Source organism: Schistocerca nitens, chromosome 3 (assembly GCF_023898315.1).
Source record: "Schistocerca nitens isolate TAMUIC-IGC-003100 chromosome 3, iqSchNite1.1, whole genome shotgun sequence".
Lineage (NCBI taxonomy): Eukaryota > Metazoa > Arthropoda > Insecta > Orthoptera > Acrididae > Schistocerca > Schistocerca nitens.
In genome coordinates, this window is record NC_064616.1 from 741,498,049 (window position 1) to 741,518,582 (window position 20,534).

A 20,534-nucleotide genomic window follows, 5' to 3' on the forward strand; every position below is an offset into this window, starting at 1 on the left:
TGTCAACCAAGGGTTTTTCAAAGATGTCCCTGAAAGGCTCAGGAAGCTCAGGAAAAGGGTGAATTGACCGGACATTGCAGACAAGTGGATGCTGCAGCATGACAATGCCCTATCCACTTCTATCACAGAATTGTTGACCTCAAAAGGCATTGCTGTTGTTCCAAACCCCCCCCTATTCCCCTAATCTGAGTCTTTGCGACTTTTTCTTCTTTTCCTGTAATTGAAAAATGTCTTAAAAGGACATCATTTTGGGACTGGATAGCGTTCAAAAGAATGTGACCAACATTTTAAAGGCCCTACTAGTTGAAGCCTTTCAGACTGTTACCAAGACTGGGAACAATGATTCTGTCACTGTATAGCTGCTGTGATGAATGAAATTGTTGTGTGAATAAAATGAAATGTTTGGTAGATGATAGATCAGTCTCATTAATTTTTTCACACATCTTGTACATGCTGCAGAAAACCAAGAAGCTATGAAAATGTCAGTGCAAACACCGTTTAGTGGATATTAACTTGAAGAAGATGAAATCTGGAAGTATAAAAATGTTTTCTATTTCCCTAGAGCAGGGCTTCCCAACCTTTTCAGCTGGTGGACCCCTTCTTCAGTCGAAAATCCATGGTGGACCCCTAGTCTGTTCCCAATGACCCCCCCCCCCCCCCACCCCCACCCGAAGTATCAATAGTATTTGGTTTAGAGATGAATGAAAACAACTTGAAGGTCAAAAATCGTCTTATGAAATAGGTAGTGCACTGACAAAGCAAGTTTAAGTTTTAATGATGCCTGGGGCCGCATACGTGCCAGTGAGCTCTGTGATTGGTTGACAGAACTCGCTCTGCGCATGCGTAAAAGGTTTCAGCGCACCTAGCGCCATGAGCCAGGGCACAAACGACCCCCGTATTGTTGCAAAACAGTCAATCAGAGAAGCCGCATTCTCCGGCACTAAACTGTGTATGCGTTCTCACTTAGCAACCGCAAAGGCTGCTTGGGAATATGACCTGAAGTAAAAGTACACATTTTTTTTCACACGAAAAAAAAAAATAGTGATGAATTTGATTTTTAAATTTTTATTCAATAATTTTACTCATTATTTTACACAATTTGGTGAAGGGTGGCCGCGGACCCCCTAGAAAGAGCCGGCGGACCCCTAAGGGGTCCACGGACCACAGGTTGGGAAGCCCTGCCCTAGAGCAAGGTGACACAGTAGTTAAGACTCTGGACTTGTATTGGAGCTGAGCATAGTTCAAGTCCTTACCACCGTATGATGATTTTGGTAGGGTTTCCTAAAACCTCTTCAAATGAGTGATAACTAATTTTTCCTTCCATCTGAGATAATGCACCACATTACATGGCTGTTATGTTTGGAGACTAGCCATGTATGGAAGTGAATTATAGACAAATAAACTGTTTAGACAAGAAGAGAATAGAAGCTTTTGAAATGTAGTGCTACAGAAGACTGCTGAAGATTAGATGGGTAGATTATGTAACTAGTGAGGAGGTAATTAATAGAATTGGGAAGAAATGAAATCTGTGGCACAACTTGACTAAACAGTGGGACTAGTTGATAGGACACATTCTGAGACATCAAGGTATCACAAATTTAATATAGGAGGGAACTGTGGGTGGTAAAAATTGTAGAGGGAGATTAAGAGTGAATATAGTACACAGATTCAGTAGGATGTAGGTTGCAGTAGTTATTCAGAGATGAAGATGCTTGCACAGGATAGAATAGCATGGAGAGCTGCATCAAACCGATCTTTGGACTGAAGACCACAACAGTGTGTCAATATGCTGTTGAACTTTTAAGTTGGCTTCCTCAAATTGATTCCATATTTTTAGATTTCCAGAAGGCTTTTGACACTGTTCCTCACAAGCGTCTTCTAACCAAATTGTGTGTCTATGGAATATCGCCTCAGCTGCACTACTGGATTCATGATTTCCTGTCAGAAAGGTCACAGTTCATAGTAAGAGTTGGAAAGTCATCGAGTAAAACAGCAGTAATATCCGGCGTTCCCCAAGGAAGTGTTATAGGCCCTCTATTGTTCCTGATCTATATTAACGACATAGGAGACAATCTGAGTAGTTCTCTTAGATTATTTGCAGATGATGCTGTCATTTACTGTGTTGTTAAGTCACCAGATAAGCAAAAAAAAAAAAAAAAAAAAAAAATTGCAAAATGATTTAGATAAGATATCTGTGTGGTGTGAAAAGTGACAGTTGACCCTGAATAAAGAAAAGAGTGAAGTTATTCACATGAGTACTAAAAGAAATCTGCTAAATTTCAATTACACAATAAGTCACACAAATCTGAAGGCTGTAAATTCAACTAAATACTTAGGGATTACAATTACAAGTAGCCTAAATTGGAATGATCACATAGATAATGTTGTGGGTAGAGCAAATCAAAGACTGTGATTCATTGGCAGAACACTTAGAAGGTGCAGCAGATCTACTAAAGAGACTGCTTTCACCGCACTTGCCCACCCTATCCTGAAGTATTTCTGTGTGGCATGGGATCTGCATCAGGTGGGACTGATGGATGACACTGAAAAAGTCCAAAGAAGAGCGGCTCATTTTGTATTATCGCAAAATAGGGGAGATGGTGCCACAGACATGATACAGAATTGGAGTGGCAATCATTAAAACAAAGGCATTATTTGTTGCAATGGGATATTCTTGTGAAATTTCAATCACCAGTTTTGTCCTCCAATTGCAAAAACATTCTGCTGGCACCTACCTATATAGGGAGAAATGATCATCACGATAAAATAAGAGAAATCAGGGCTCACACAGAAAAATTTAAGGACTCGTTTTTCCCTTGCGCCGTTCGAGAGTGGAATGGTAGAAACAGCTTGATGGTGGTTCATTGAACCCTCTGCCAGACACTTAATTGTGAATAGCAGAGTAATCATGTAGATGTAGATCCTTATTATTGGTATTTGAAAATGTTTTACTTTTAAAGACATTTTTGTTTCTTCAGCAAAGTGTTTGGAAAAAACCTGGGTTCTTTATTTTATTACTTCTCACTAAAAAGCTACCTCCATATTCAACCACTAAAAGATTTCAATTTCTGGTATGTTATTAAAATTCATGTTGATAGATTCTTGTTTATTTAAATAAGTAATATCTCCTTTCGTGAGTTATTTTTAGTTCATCAACATACCTTTATATTCTTAGTTACCATGGACAACCAATGGTAATTTCTTATTTTTATAGTCCGGAGCTGATCATCCCTACCAATAAGTAACTCTTGCATCAATAAGATAGCAGTATAAATGATTGTTATACATATTTCACAAAAATAAGGTGATAGTATCACTTAAAAAGTATATTAAAGGAAAAAATTATTTTGTTACTTTACAATTTGAAGGAATTCAGTAAGAAGCGCTATTTAGTTTGAAGTCATTAATATGTTAATGGAAAGTTCTTTATGGAGTACAAGCAATGGAAAGACTAAAGGCAACCATTCACCATATAGCTAGAGTGTTGGGTAGGAGGCAGGTACAAAAACAACACTGAACCTTTAGCTAAGCTTAGAGATCCATGTCCTTCCCCATGCTGCTACATTGTGTCAACACTGCCACTTGATCTGGTTGGTCATTGTTGAAACAACATTGTTTCCAAACCATAGATGATATACAAGAAAACTGATTGAAAAAAAAATTCACACCATCCCAATGAATGCACTCCAGAAAGCATATAAATGATGAAAGAAACTTTGAAAATTTTTTATTGTCAGAGGATGGGAGTGCTTTGAACAGAGCCTTAAGTTTAGTAAGCTAAAAGGTAAAAATTGTAAAGTGAAATTGCAATAAATTTTGAACACTCTTCACATTTATCTAATTCCATAGCTGTTTTGATAATTATTTATGATTTTTTAAATGTGTTAATTATTATTTTTCATCTTGTATGTTGTTATAGTAATTAGTGGCTTTGTGTTTCTGTTTTTAAAACATACCTTATTGCTATATTACTACCCCTCACTCTCAAAGTTTGTATACTTATGCATAATGTTTTATGTAACACAATTTTGCTAATGTTAGTTCTTGAAGTTAAATTTTTACATGAAAAATTACTAGAGAACATGTAATTTCTGAATTTTTAAACTATGCTCACTGAGTAACTGGGATTACTTTGTGTATTCTCAACCTTTCACTGTGGACACTCATTCATTCAAGCATATGAAGTCATTATGTTTGGAAAAAAGTAGTAAACCAAGAGGTGATGCTAGCATTATATTTTATTTATTACATGACACTAGTGATCTGTTTCTCATCAATGATTCTGTATGTGTGGATGTATTTTCAGAACAAACTGTTTATATATCGAGGTCTGGAATATGAGAGGATAGGTGCTTTTACTCAGAGGCTGCAAACAGAATTCCCATCTGCCCAGATCCTCATGAAAAACACACCACCTGATGACACAATTATGAATTCAGATGGACAATGTATCCTTTTAGATTTCTACATGAAAAATTGTAACACACATTGTTGTGTGATATTCTGCTTGAGAGTTATTTTTATAAAATATTTTCATTTCTTATAAATCGTATATTGAAATCCTTTTGACAGCTGTGTTTCACTTTGTTTTATTTTCCTTGTATCTATTTTATTGTTGCATTCTGAGGCATATTCTTCCAGCCAGGTTGCCCATAGTGCTAACAGAATATAGCTGTGTGTGTGTGTGTGTGTGTGTGTGTAAAGAGGGATATCAGTGGAAGGAATTAAATATTTATTTCCAAAAATGCAAAAATTTAAAGAATATCTAGCCATTATAACCTTGACAGTGATAACAGACATACAGATCTGTAATGTAAAACCTATCCCCGAGGAAAATCCATTATTTCCACCAGGAGCTGATATACCAGAAAAAATTTCCAGTTTCTATCAGGTTAATGATGTTCGGACCTTCCAGCTTGATCGACCTGTTCACAAAGGGCCGGTGGACAAGGAAAATGAATTTAAGGTTTGTAATGAAGAGTGTTTAATCTATTAAATCATGAAACTATGAAATGTTGTGACACTGTGTTTATGTAATTGCAGGAACCCCACTGGAAATTCCACTTTTATATAAAGTTTATCCTTTTTTTCAACTAATGAAACAAAAGTTATTGTGGTTGATATTTTTGAACTCTGACTTACAGTATTTTTAGTTGTGTGGTTGCATACCTCTAAAATAATATTTCTTCAAACCGTGCTGCATTCAGTAGTTAAGAAATACTATTGACACTTTCAAGCAGTCTAGGTTGTAATCAACGTGTGGCTATGGTAAAAGTCTGAGTTTATAGAGTCCATTATTCATGGTGCATTTGACAGGTGATTCAGATTGGTGCTAAAAAATGTTACATGTCTTCTTCAACATTTTCTCTTAGCTCCTGACATACATAGTCAACATTCAGGGCTGCTGTCTCTTGTGTACTTGGTCCAACACTTCTGACTGCCATAAACTACTGTATCTCTTCCCTTACTACCTGACATATGAGAGATGAGGCCTTGCTGATCTCCCAAAACTGCCATAGGAATCACATTCAAGAGTTGGTCTTTGTTCTTTCATCTGATTCTTTTCTGTTGCATTTCTTCAATGTGCTGGTACTACTTGATGAATTCTTCTGGTGTTGTGCCATCCTTTACCAAAAGCACTTCATGTCTTCATGTCTTACATCAAATGTAAGATTTTGTCTGTTTCTTGGATTCACAATGTTGCATAGGGTCTATAATTTTGTATGTACGACTGTGTCATTTCCTCATGGCACTAGACCCTGTTCTTCAGTTGTTATTCTGCTAAGCGAACTTGCTGTAGATTATCACCAAATGTTTTCAAAATGGTTTGGCCTGGAATCTGTCCCAGTTATTGAGCTTTTCTTTGTTGTTCTCAAGGCACTGCTGGGCTGTGCCATCCAAATAAAAGTACACGTTTGCGAAACACATGTTATCTCATTTATTGTATTTAGCAACTCACTTGAATCCTTTCAGCCATTTTGTCAGGTCATGGCCAGCATCTCGGTGAAACACTGGTGGATGCCTGATGTGCAGCTGAATTACTGCTGGCTTGGAATTCATTTGTCTCCTCAATATATGGACCTTTGGCATGATGCACTGCTGGTATTGCAGTTCTTGTCCATATAGTTGACAGCTTTTATGTTGCCTGATTCAAGCCACAATGATTTAGATATCTTGAAGTTACTGGCATCTCCACCAAACAATGTGACATCATAATCACAATCAAGTTCAAATCCCAATGCAGGGTCATCAATGAAGTACAACACCTACCACTGAAAGCACATTTAATAACAGGCACCACCATTACAGCCAGATCAGAACTGGATTCATGGATAGAAAGTGCTGCTATTTGTACAAACATAGAATACTCCAGAACATGCTAATATTAAAAACGGTGATGGGATTTCAACTGGTGATGTGCAGCACATTACTTCATAAAGCAAGCAGCATGCCCCATGACAATAAAAAAAGAATGCCTACACGGGGGAAGAAATTAATTAGTCGTTTGAAATAACTGCTCTTTGTATAGAGCTTAGGGCTGAAAAAAGCTCCCATTCTTTCAGGTTGTCAGTATTAATGTCTGTAGTGGCTGGATGGGAACAGAATGAATAGGAGTAATAATTAATGTCATTTTGCTGCAGTAGTGATACAGAATGCAGTCCATTTAGCGTTTATCATTCAAATGTATTTGAAAAGAGTCAGGTGTATCCTGTGAGTTATGGGTGAAACTGTAAGACCATCTTCTAATGTGTGTACAATTTTTGCACAATTACATCACATTAATACTTGTGCCATAGATCATGAATACAACATTACATAATGATGTGGAATGTGTCAGTTTAACATAAGTTTTCTTTACACAATATAATTTTTTTTTTTTTTTTTTTTTTTTTTTTTTTTATACTGTCATTACTTCATATCACATCCATATTGTGATTTACTTTGACTGGGGGGCCATATACTTATCATATTCCACACAATTGGCTGGGGTACCATATACCTATCATATTCCTTATATCTTTTAGTAGTGCAACATGTCATGCAGAATAATCCTCCATCAGTTATTGGACAAACTAATACTTTGCCTCTGTCCAACTCGTTGGGAGAGAGAGATTAGTATCAGATTTTAAAGTGCCATCCATTGTAAGCTGTAGAAGGCACATAGGTTACTTTGTAATGCTGATTTAAACCAGGGGGCTTTGGCAGATACTATGTTCAAAATGGTGGATGTTAATAATGTAATGGGAACTGAAAATGTGTCTCAGTGTATCGAAAAGATCTTTTTCAGATTCAAATCCCTATAGACACCATTAGTGTCAACTGCACAGTAAACATGAAGAAATGTGATGTGGAGTCAGTAGAAAATATTATGGGGGCTTCCAAGAGTATTATGTATTAGTGGACTGCATCTGATGGACATGTTTATGAAACATAATGTGGCAAATGAAGGAGAACATTTCTTTTCTTTGTCAAAGAAAACAAACTGTTTGTGTGTGTGTGTGTGTGTGTGTGTGTGTGTGTGTGTGTGTGTGTGTGTGTGTGTGTATTAGATGATTTCAGAAGCCATGAGATCCCTTTGCTAAACCTTATATTAACTAATGCTGAGCTTTTCCCAATCTTATATGTGGTGCAAATGCTGTTTATAGGCTTCTGTTGCAGTGGCTTGACAAACAGAAGAGTAAGTTTTCTGAGGACTCTGCAAATAGTTCACTCTGCTCAACATTTTTGGCACTGCAGTCATGGAGCTATACTTATTATTTGGATAAATTGATCTTTACACATCCCATATATTTGAAAACTATACTAAATATTTTGCGGGATGTAACTAAATGTGTCACACTGGTAATAATGGTATTTGTATAATGAGTTATTTGAATGTCTGTGTTATGTTTGCTTTAAAACCTGGATAATACATGTGAATAGGCAAGTTAGAATGTTGGAGGAGAATAAAGGTCAAGCAAATGAAGACAGAGTTGAGAAATTTGCGAGTCCTCTTATCTCCAGCCCTTGCTTTCAAACCTTCTTCTTTATAAGAGTGGTTAGGAAGGACTGCAGATATATCAGTAGAAAAATGAAGACAACTCTACAATTTCACAGTGCAAATATGACAGTACAGTACAGATTGGGCAGTTAAGAGGAAGCAGGGTAGGAACTGTTTCACTTTCATTTCAGTCCACGACACCTGTTTCCTATTTTCCTTGATCCACTGCTAAACCATTATTTTTATCTTTACAGTTTTTGATCATGTGTGTGATATATTTATCCATATCATTTAGCATCTGTGACTTACTTGAGGCATTATGTACCTATGAAATTTTAGTAGCCCTTAGTGTGTCTAATTTCTGACAAATCTTTGTGTTTGTGGAGAACACAAAGTCAAACAATTAATCATATTCTGAATAAAAATAAGGATCCCTCTATATGAATTGGATAAACAATTTAAAATGCAGAGAAGAAACTACAGAATATCAATATCAGTATTGATTATGTTGTTTTCTAATTGCAGCATCCAGACATTTGCTTTTACTGCGTTTTTGTTCTACTATTCTTAATATTTGTTTATTTCAATCCAGTCTTTGGCTTACTGGGCCATCTTCAGAAAAACACTGTGGCCTGGCAGATCCCAGCATCTAACTGTTTCCCTACGATGGCCCAATAACCAAAAAAGTTTCAAAATAAACAAATATTAGTAAAACAAAAATAAAATTTGTTTGTTTTTTTAATCTTAAATTTTAAACTATTCAACCAAGACATGAGAGAAGAATTCATAAATGTAATGATTGCTCTTTTTCTTGTCTCATAATTTTAACTTGTGTTGAGTGGGTGTCCTTTAGTTGTATTTATCAATTATCAGATATCATTATCATGATGTGGTTTCTACTTTTGTTACTCTAAGGTGTCAATCAGAGTATCCAAGTAATATGATTTTACAGGAAATCTGAAACATTCCATATCTCATGTCTCATAAAGACACATATATGTACACATGCACAGGAGCACAAGCATACACAAACAAAAGCTAGCTTGAAAACTTACAAGTATAATTCCCCTGGTTTTGTCGTGAGGAATGCTCTAATGTCAGTTGTTGTTTTGCATTTGCTGAGCTACTGTTCACATATGTCCTTCAACCAATTAATATCAGAAGCATCCAATTTTACATCCAATTTAAGCAGTGAGATTTTGTCACATAGAAGAAAGTTTTTTTGTCTTTTTGTGTTTAGCCTCATATACTCATTTAATGATTTTTTGCTTGAATTGCATATTGGGAATTGAGTTCTAGAAAACTATTGACTGGCAAGAAAAAGCATTATACACTTTTGTCTTTGTCTCAAAACAGATTATTACTTATTGGCCCATTTTATTTACACAATTCCTTATGTTGCACACTTCTCTCACAAGTTTTTTAGAATAATTACAGCTGGTGCCATGTAACAGAGTAGTTTTTCTTATAAAGAATATATGGTATATTTCAGTTAGGCTGAGTAATGTGACAACTGTCTCCCTACCAGGCTTTCTCCTATGGTTTATGCTGGGAAGCTAGATCTAATGAACAGTGTCATGAAAGACAAACAGCTGAAGCTTTATACAGTAATTCATAAGCGCCTCTGGGACTTCAGAATATTTCTGTGTTGTACTCTCAAATGACACGAAAAGGTGTACAGCAATTGATTCCACAAATGTCAGCATTCTCATTTACTCTTGCCTAAAATTGCTCAATGTATCACCGTCAATATCAGAAACTGTCCACCCTTGGTTACTAAGTACTCTGTGTGACAGAATGTCATACCTCACGGTCTGGGTTCGATTCCCAGCTGGGTCAAAGATTTTATCCACTCAGGGACTGGGTGTTGTGTTGTCTTTATCATCATCATTTTATCCCCATCGACACACAAGTCTCTGAAGTGGCGTCAACTCAAAAGACTTGCACCAAATGAACGGTCTACCAAACGGGAGGCCCTAGCCACATGGCATTTCCATTTCCAATATCAGAAACTGAATTCATGACCTATCATCATAACTGTTCCAGCTCTTGTAGACACAGGACCATGAGCACATTATCTTTGCAATTACCCAATATGATAATAATCTCCTGGAGTTAAGGAGCCCATTACAGAAGAGTGGTGGAAGACTGTGATAAAGACTGAATATAAGTGAGTCTGAGCATTCTCACATAGTGCAATGACGTTATATGCAGTTCTTGCACTGGATGTTTCATTGATTTGTTAGTGCCGTTCAAAAATATATCCCATACATGCCACACAGTGTATCTCGTTGTGTTGCAACAAGATCGTATCTCATTTAATTTCTTGTACTAGTCTTTAATCCATTTAAACTTCTGCTGGTATCTACTATGAAATTTCTGCTGCAGTATCTCAACTGACTCACTTCTACTGAATTAAAACTTACAGAGATCCTCTGTTGGGTAATCACTGAAGTATGTGTCTTAGCTATATCTTGTAGTTGCCACACAGTCGTTTTGAAGCCCTAGAGATACTTATAAATGACTATGTACTTCAGATGGTAATAACCAAGGTAGAAAGAAAACTTTCCATGTGTAACCTATCTAAGAATTTACTTACAGCACATAAAATAGATGTTATATTCTCTGCTGTCAAGAATCTGAAACTAAGAAATATCATATATGTATTAGAAGCTACTAGTGTAGACCAAAATACAAAATTGAGAAATTTTGATACAAAAACTAGAAATTGTCATTTAATTAACAGAACTTTTTGAAATCTAATAGAGGCATGTATGTCTCATGATCTGGGCTATATAAAGGGATAGTGAGGTAGGTCCCCACCAACAGTGCAGGCACAGAGAAGGTGCAAAACTGATGCGAGTTCTCCTACCTTATGTTTTCATATCTTCTGCCTTGAGCCTTTCTCTTGACCTGCAACTGTAAATGTACATGGGTGCCACAGTGCCATTTCCGCTGTGTCTTTTTGCCCAAGTAGCATCATCATACAAAAACAACTGTTACTGAAAAGATTTTTGTCATTAACATGATTTATGTACACTACGTTCATACAGCTGTCACCTACACAGTGTTCTTCCTGGTGCATCACTACAATATTGTAGACACTCAGAGATTGATGAGTGGGTGCTGAAGCAAATGTGCTATATGACTCAAGGCTTCTGATTTTTGTCGATTTCTGCTAACTGAGGAATGGAATAATATGCAGTAGTGGAGCAATCAAGGAAATATGGTGGAGGGATTCTCCCCTCCCCCCCTCCCCCCCCCCCACTCCAGCTACTACTTTTGCTGCTCCCAGATTTCAGTTGTTATGATCTGCTGTGTAAATTCAAAAAAGAATTCAAGAAAAATCCTTCTGTGGTTGAAAAATAATATTACAAAAATTATTAGTCATTATGCCTATAGACAGCTATACTCCATTCATATAACTTGAACCATCGTGTAAACAGCTGCATGCTCTGTGACTGATCTTTGTCAGCAATATAATTAATGAGTTTGCTGTGCCCAAAGCAGAGGACTGCAGAACAGGATTATAATGAAAATACAAATTCTAGGCTGGGATATTTTCTCAACTATTCATTATAACTCCTTCTCTTTTATACCTGATTAATTATTTGTGCACTATTATTAAGTTATGATGAGAAAATAAAATTCATTCTTAATTATACACCATCATCCTCCCCCTCCTAGTTCAGTGGCTAGGGAAGGCTGTATTCTACCTAGTCAGGCCAGTAGCCTGGTCACAGGTTGTGCAACACAGACTTTGCCTCTTCTTATATACCATACTAAAACCAATGTGCAGTAGCTACCATAAACCATGAGATATAAATATTGTTTTAGTTTCAATTGTTTTGAAGTTTATACAGTTTATAATTATTTACTACAGTGACACATGTAATTTGTTTTGTGCAATGATTTCATGAATATAGCCCATTTAAGTAATATTTTTCAGCAATACTTAATTTTTATTAAATCTGCTGTGAGAATTACGAAATTTGTGGGTGGGGGTAGGGGGGATAATGGTGCACAAGTTCTGCCAGGGGTGCAGATCACTTTGGTATTGCTCTGATCAAGATAAGTCTAATGTATAGTAGTATTTCTATCTTATCTTGCCCTTATGAGAGGATCAGTTATGTTACAGTGTTATGTTTGCTCTATGGAAATGATACAAAATTCTGATCGCTCTGCCACAGCAGATCATACTTAATAATTTTTCGTAGTCAAACTTTCAACATTTAATAGTATGTAACTTCTTCCTCATTATTATATGACTAAATTTTATTTTCTCATTTAATTCTAGAGCCTATGGATAGAGAGGACCATACTTGTTACAAGCAGTTCCTTACCAGGAATTCTTAGATGGTTTGAAGTCATTGAAAAAAGAGTGGAGGAATTGGCACCAGTGCAGTTTGCATGTGAAACAATGGAAAGTGTTAACAAGGAATTGCGGCAACTTGTGAATCAGTATACTGCTGAACCAAAGAGAAATATCAACCCTTTCAGCATGAGGTTGCAGGTATGATGTAGTACTTCTCCTCTAAAATGTTTTGTTATTATAATGTTGACATTCAGAGAGGTAACTTTGCAATACAGTGATTGGCATATGCACACAACTCAAAATGCGATGGAAATATGTACAAGTTCTGTTCAGATAAATGGAAATATGTACAAGTTCTGTTCTGATAAAGTAAAGTAAAACACAGATAGGAATAACTTAATTTGAAAAAGTAAAATCATTCTGAATTTATTGTAGGAATTTCCATGTTTTCTTTGCACATAATTTGTCATGTATCCTGTCAAACAGAACAATATTTAAGTGCAGAGAATGACTCAATATATAAGCTAAAGTTAGTTTGACTGAGCCATTTGTACTTTTAATTTTTTTTATATTTATATTTTGTATAATAAGTAAATGTTGAACATGAATTGTATTTAGATTTCAGCAATGAATGATTAATAAAAATATTAAAGGTTTAACATAAATATTAACAAAGGCAGAGAACAAAATGTAAGATAGTTGCAAGTGGTCCACTTAACTTTCTGCAGCAGGTTAACTGTGTCATGTACTGGGGTTAAGTGAACCATTATCATTAACTGGTTTACATTCAAAAACATAATACTTATCATAAAAAACAGTGATTGTACCCTACTGAATACAATATACTGACATAAAAATAACAATAACAGAATAACAACAGCCATAAAAGGCTTATAAATAGCTAATACACCATGAATTCTCTCAGAGTGCAAAGAAACAATGTCATACTTGCATAACAAAGTAATCTTAATTGAAATAGTTTAGGCAAATTCATTCATCTGTTGACATAAATTTAGTTGTTCCAGTTATACTTATGTAAAATGAATATCTTTTAGGAGATGTAGGAATATAGCAACATAATGTAATGAAGCTGCAAAATATGGATAAAACTAAAAAGTTGTAAAATCTATGCTCTGGGCCTTCACAATCACAAAATTTCCTGAGGACTACACCACACTGTCTTCATCACAAGAAACATGCTCTGGTTAAGATGATTCTTCATAGTTAAGACATCAGACTCTTGGTAGGTTGAGGAGTGTTCATATGTGTAGTTATTATCTGCTCAGAATAATCAGCAGTGGAATTTGACTCATTGATTTGATAGGGGTGGCATAGTTTCACCAGTCAAATTCTGGCAGATAGTGTTGAGCTTCAAAGATGTTTCTGTCTAGTAGTTCAATGCCACATTCCCTGAAACCATTGCACATATTTTGGTTAGTGAAGTTGAGGGGAAATGCTCTGCCCATCAGACCAGCAATATCATGGATTGTTATTGATGCCCCTGCACTTGCCATAAAATCACAGCATGCTGAATTATAGAATTTTTTGGAGGAAGAAAAACTCCCATATTGTGGCTTATATGAGGTGGCAGAGTAATCAGAATAGTACCATTCTCTTTTGCATATGATAAATGGAGCTATGCTTATGTGGTATTCACAACTGTCCAAGATTATGAGCATAGGATGTTCTTTTGTTTTTGCCTTTCGCATTAGGTGATGTGCTGTAGAACTGGTAAATGTAATTCAGTCTTCATCCAGACCAAGGTTAAGGCTCCATGTCTGGAGCCAAATGGCTTACTGAGCAGTATGTGATCTTTCAAAGTGCACTCTAACAAGGGAACCTCCCCATCACACCCACCCCAGATTTAGTTATAATTTGGCAAAGTGGATAGGCCTTGAAAAACGGAACACAGATCAATCGAGAAAACAGGAAGAAGTTGTGTGGATCTATGAAAAAAATATACAAAATATACAAATATAGTAGTCCATACAAAACACAGGCAGCGTCAATGAGAATGTGAGTTGAGGAGCGCCGTGGTCCTGTGGTTAGCGTGAGCAGCTGCGGAACAAGAGGTCATTGGTTCAAGTCTTCCCTCGCGTAAAAAGTTTAATTTTTTATTATCAGACAATTATTATCTGTCTGTCCGTAATCTTTTCATCACTTTTTTGGGAGTGATTATCACATCCACAAGAAAACCTAAATCGAGCAAGGCAGAAGAATTTTTTACCCATTCGCCAAGTGTACAAGTTAGGTGGGTTGACAACATATTCCTGTCATGTGACGCACATGCCGTCACCAGTGTCGGATAGCATATATCAGACGTGTTTTCTTGTGGAGGAATCGTTTGACCTATGACCTTGCGATCAAATGTTTTCGGTTCCCATTGGAGAGACACGTCCTTTCGTCTACTAATCGCACGGTTTTGTGGTGCGGTCGCAAAACACAGACACTAAACTCATTACAGTGAACAGAGACATCAATGAACGAACGGACAGATCATGACTTTGCGAAAATAAAGTAAATAAAATTTTCATTCGAGGGAAGACTTGAACCAAGGACCTCTCGCTCCACAAGTGCTCACGCTAACCACGGGACCACGGCGCTCGTGAGCTCATACAGTCCTTCATGTTGCCTGTGTTGCACATGGACTACTCTGTTTGTACAGCTTGCTTATTTTTTTCATAGTTCCACACAACTTCTTCCTGTTTTCTCGATTGATCTGTGTTCCGTTTTTCAAGGCATATCCACTGTGCCAACTGATAACTAAATCTGAGGGGGGTGCGATGGGGAGGTTCCCTTGTAAGAAACAAAAGTAATGGGAGTGCAGCTGTTCCTGAAGTGCTAATTATTGCAACCACTGCCACAAGTTCATCTCTTTCAACAAATTGTGAGGTACCAATATGTAGGGGAGTGAGGTTAAATACCAAGTAAAATACAGAGTCACTCAATATGCTGATCATTTGGAAAGATGAGGAACCCCCTCCACATACACTCACCACAATTATATCGAGAACTATTTATTATACAGAAACTAATTCTTCATCACAAAATGAGTACAAACACATGCACTATTTCCTACTCCACTCAGCATGCCAATTCCCATTTCAAATTCTAACAACAATACCATTTGTATGACCACTAGTTGTGACAACAATGGGTCAACTACTTTAAACACATTTTCATTAATATACACTTATATACTCTATCTGCTTATAAATTTAGCATTCAGGCTATTCTTATACCAGAAAACTATTCCAAAATCTTACTCAGCACTCTGGCCACAACTCTGTTTGGCAGGCTAGTTGCCATTTGACTGTTACACCAAAGATATCTGTAAGGTAAAGATACCTTATATTCCCACACTAATTTATTTTTTCAAATTTGACAAGAAAATTTGGAAAAACAGGAAAAACAAAAACAGACAAAAGCTCTCAGGCAATAAAAGTGAATTCACATACTGACATGATGCACTAATTTTCCGTACAACCATTCAACATTATGGAATGGTTAGAGAGAACTAATTAACTGCATAATACCAACACATACTCTCACATGCATATATACTCATGATAAATAAATCCATCTTACTCAAGTGATTCAGTGTCCTTCAATTTTAACATGGCAAACAGAGAAAAGATGAAGGTGGATTAACTATTAAGCAAAAATAATTAGACTTGAAACATTAGCCCTTAATAATTCAATTGCACAACATTCATATTATCAGTTATCTTACACCTTTACTTCCAATCCATCTTACGCTTTCATGTGCTCTGTATCTGCACTATTATTTTGTTGTTGTTGTTGTCAGCTGAAATCGACAAAAAAATATAACATGAAATGCACCTTTCTTCGCACTTCCACTTATGGACATAAGCACTTTCAAGGGTGTGATGCTAACCACTTGCAGTCCACCATAGGGAGGTGAACCGCACGTCACATGCCCACACTTTAGTACAGGTAGTCTTGTTTGTAAACATCAGCTGCTGTCTTGATGTAGTAACTGTAGATCATTGCTCTCACTCAGTGCTGTCTGCCTGTGGTGGCAGTGGGCCCCGTGCATGTGCAGAATTGCTTCCAGCAACCCCTTGTGTGGCTGCTGTGAGTGCATCCTGTGCTTGCATGATATAGTCATCTGTATTCAATGTTGCTATTAGCCCACGACATTTTTAAAATGTGAAGTAAAAGAAATTGTGCCTAAGTGTCTACTCACAGGTAACAGTTAGAAAAGTGGTAAAATAAGTTACACTTGTAAAGTTGTATTAAACACCACTGTGTCCTAATTGTCATTACAACACAATGAAACTTGCAGTCTCTTTTTCTTCCAAAGTGCCCATTGTGTACATTCTTCCCTTATTATCCACTGCTTGCATGTTGCTCTTTTCTTTCAGTCTACCTGATCTAAATCTGTACTCACTCAGATTTCTTCACTTGCATCTGCAGCTGCTTCAGTTTGGTCTTGTTTTTGTAGTTCTTCATCCACGTATGCAAGTTTGTTCTTGATTGTCACTTTCTAAATCGTCATATCTTCTCCTACCTTACTAGATTATGATATCAAAATTTCTCTAAGTTCTCTTATGTCCTGCTGTTCTTTCTGCTGACCTTTGCACAATTCTTGAAATGCTTTCTTTCATGCCTCCTCCTTCTTTTCCTGTTGTGCCTTCTGTTCTTCCTTCTCTTTCCTTAGGAAATCAATGAAAGCATTCAGTTGACTTTGTATTCCCACTTCACTGATAACCTTTCTCCTCCTTTTGTCACCCATGACATGGCATTGAAGAAGGTGTGCCACTACATTTAACATCATTCCCAGTTTGAGCTATGATGAATAACTTTGTAATAGTTCTGTCTTAACAAATTGGAAACATGTAAAGTACAGTTCTAGCACAGTCCAGTTTGAATTCACTCACTATTTCACACTTCAAAAGTATGACTGTTTCAAACAAATATTCTACTGCACCACTGCTCTGCCTAATCTATAACTTGGTTTCTCATAATCTTACTTTTCCTTAATGAAGGTATGACATTAAGACATATTGGAAGCTAGAGACAATTCTAGTAAATAGGCATAGATCTACAGTTAAGCTATCTAGGTCATATGAAAAGTCATGCAGCAGGTAAAGAATGACTTTATTCATCCAAAGTATGCATGACACATTTTGGATTTATTTTCATCTTCAGAAATCCAAGTGCAAAAATAGCACAAGGATACGAGTGTTAGCAGTAGTGTATGTAACATGAGATGAGAGACTACTTACACAACTGGTAATGCTCTTGTCTTGTGCTGTCCTTGCACTTGGATTTCTGAAAGTAGAAATAATTCTGAAACACGTCATGCGTACTTTGTCATTCTTCATCTTCTCTATAACTTTTTGTGTGACCTAGCTAGATTAAATAAAGTCTACACATATTTACTTCCTGTTATCTTGAACTGTTATTGTTGTGGGTTGTTGCATCCTCTTCAGTGTTGAAGGCTGCTTCATGATGTCCTCATAGTTTCTTCCATCATCCAAATCATATGAATGCTCTGAATTTTTCAGTTCACTGTTCAAAAACTCCATTCAGTTTAGCCACGCTGTCTCTCTGCTTGACAGTGGGTATCATCAAGGCTATTGATAGCACATGCTGCCAGTTCTTTTGCAATCTCTGTTTTAATTTTAACCTCATAATGTCAGTTTATTCTCCCCCACATACTCTTATACCAGAGATTGTCTGGTCATGGTTTGACTTGTAAGGTATTGTTGTGGGAGGAATAAATACCAGACAATCAAGTACCAAGTCCCTCAATATAATGGTCATTCAGGAAGATAAATAACCCTTCAAATACCACAGTTATATCAAAAATCTTTATTATTTGTATATCACAAAATGAATACAAACACATATACTTTTTTCTACTGCACTAAGTGTACCCACTCCCATTTCAACTTCCGACAACAATAGCATTTGTATGACTTCTGGTCACAGTAACCATGCCCCAACTACTTTAAAGACAATTTCATTACAGTGCGCTTATATTTTGTCTACTTATGCATTTAGTACTCAGGCTATTCTTAAACCATGAAACTATTCCAAAATATCATTCAGCACTCCAGCCTCAAATAGGTTCGGTGCACTAGCCACTACTCGACTCCTATACCAAACATCACCGTAAGGCAAAGATACCTTACAAGACATAGCTTGTTAACATGCTCTGAAGTGTGTCATATTGAACATCGCTGGCGACTCCCACATAGTGGATGCTGCTGCCTCTTCCAGCTTGTGAACCTGTATGTCTAGCAGTTCAAACCTGTCTTTTCACTGAAAGTCAGTTCCATTTCATCAACATTGTGAGCCATTCCAGTTCAGCTGTGTCATCCCTTTCCCATTTCTTTGGTAAGTATTTTACAATCTCTTTTAGAAGATTCATGCATCTTCTGTGGATGTTCCTTGATTTTTAATAACTTTTTAAAATAATTCTGAGTAATTTTTGTAGTTTGCAACTACTGCATGATCTCTACTTATTCTTGCCAACAGGTATATTTCTCTCTTCCTTTCACAAAATACTTTGATCCTGATAGTGATCTGTGCTTTTTTATGTTGTTGTTTAATGTTTTTTTTCAGATTAGCTTATGTGGAAAGTTATTTTCAAAAATGATATGAGTTTATTATGGAATAGATTAAATTTTATGTTAGCATTTAGTTCATTATAAAACCATTCTCAAAAACTTTTGTCCTACAATCATTAATTATTCTAACTGATTTCCATTATGGAGTATCAACACTGTAAGCTAGTATATTATTTATTCTAACTAGCTGTGCTTCATGACTAGAGAGAGCATTTGTTACTGGATAAATAGTTATTTACTTGTTTTGAGCTTAACCAAAGAAAATATAACATCTGCCAGAAGAACACTTGAAAATTAGATGTGAAATGAAACCTTGAAAAACAAGAGACTACTTCTTGAAAACAGGCAAACTACTACAAAACAAAAATGTGCACAACTGCTATACCAGAGGGAAATCAAATATTCATCAAAACAATCACAGAATTACAATGTATCAGAGGAGCATAATTACGTTGGTGTAATACTGGAGAAAATAAAAATCACTATGTATCCAAATATTCAAAACTGAAGTAAAGGCATTTCTAATAATGCACTGTGTCTGCTCCGTGAAATAATTTCTGAATATGTAGCAAAAAAAAAAAAAAAAAAAAAAAAAAAAAAAAAAAAAAAAAAAATGGTACTTCAAAATTAAATTTTAAGAATATGTACCTAATTTTAAATTGCTACAATTTGCTAAGCCTATTTATTACTTCGTCTCTTCTTTGACTTGTCCTATATCAGCTGTGCAATTTTTTCTGTATGATATATCTGGACCAATAAAAATCAGTCAGTCATTTAATCAAACCTAATTTTAATGATATCATCACACACATAATTCACAGTCAATAACTAAAGATCAAATTAAAATAAAAAAAAGCAGAAAATGTATTTCAAATTTTATTAATTCAGTAATAATTAATAACACTACAGGTATCTCTTTTAACTACCAAAATATTGGTAGGTGAGAAGCCGTGCTGCCAGTATAAGGTAGCAAAATTTTCTAATGCCTAAAATTTCCTTACTTGTTCATTTTTCATAGGATGGCCAATTAGCTTCAGCCATTTTCTTCTTTGATTTGTATTATGTTTTTGAATGTAAACCAGTTAATGATAATGGTTCAGTAAACCTCATTGCATGACACAGTTAACATTCTGCAGGGGGTTAAGTTGACCCCTTGCAACTATCTTACATTTTTCCATAAGATTTCGGGATTGCAGCCGGATCTCATCGACTTCTTTCCACGATATTTCGGTTGCCAACCTTACAGCCATCTTCAGGCGAGTGTTTGACACTGGAGATTGCTAGTGCAAGTCGCTCTATCTATACTTAAAAGTGACGCAGGCGTGCATGCTACGGTAACTTGCACATGCGCGCCTGCGTCACTTTTAAGTATAAATAGAGTGACTTGCACTAGCAATCTCCAGTGTCAAACACTCGCCTGAAGATGGCTGTAAGGTTGGCAGCCGAAATATCGTGGAAAGAAGTCAATGAGATCCGGCTGCAATCCCGAAATCTTATGGAATATTCGATACGCCGGGAAAATTTCAAGAGTCACATCTTACATTTTGTTCTCTGCTTTTGTTAATATTTAGATTAGGCCTTTCATATTTTTATCAATTATTCTATACTGAGCACTCAATACAGTTACATTTTCAAC

The 20,534-nt window shown here is 36.2% G+C and overlaps 1 protein-coding gene across 1 annotated transcript in view; it reads left to right on the forward strand.

Moving 5' to 3' along the window:
- The window catches only part of LOC126248717 (dedicator of cytokinesis protein 3), a 1,129,652-nt gene that overhangs the window by 1,072,401 nt on the left and 36,717 nt on the right, over positions 1 to 20,534 (forward strand). Inside the window, exons 29-31 of the mRNA XM_049950022.1 lie at positions 4,307 to 4,448; positions 4,797 to 4,966; positions 12,279 to 12,494. Coding sequence (XP_049805979.1) covers positions 4,307 to 4,448; positions 4,797 to 4,966; positions 12,279 to 12,494 — 528 coding nt within the window. The remainder of the gene's footprint in view (positions 1 to 4,306; positions 4,449 to 4,796; positions 4,967 to 12,278; positions 12,495 to 20,534) is intronic.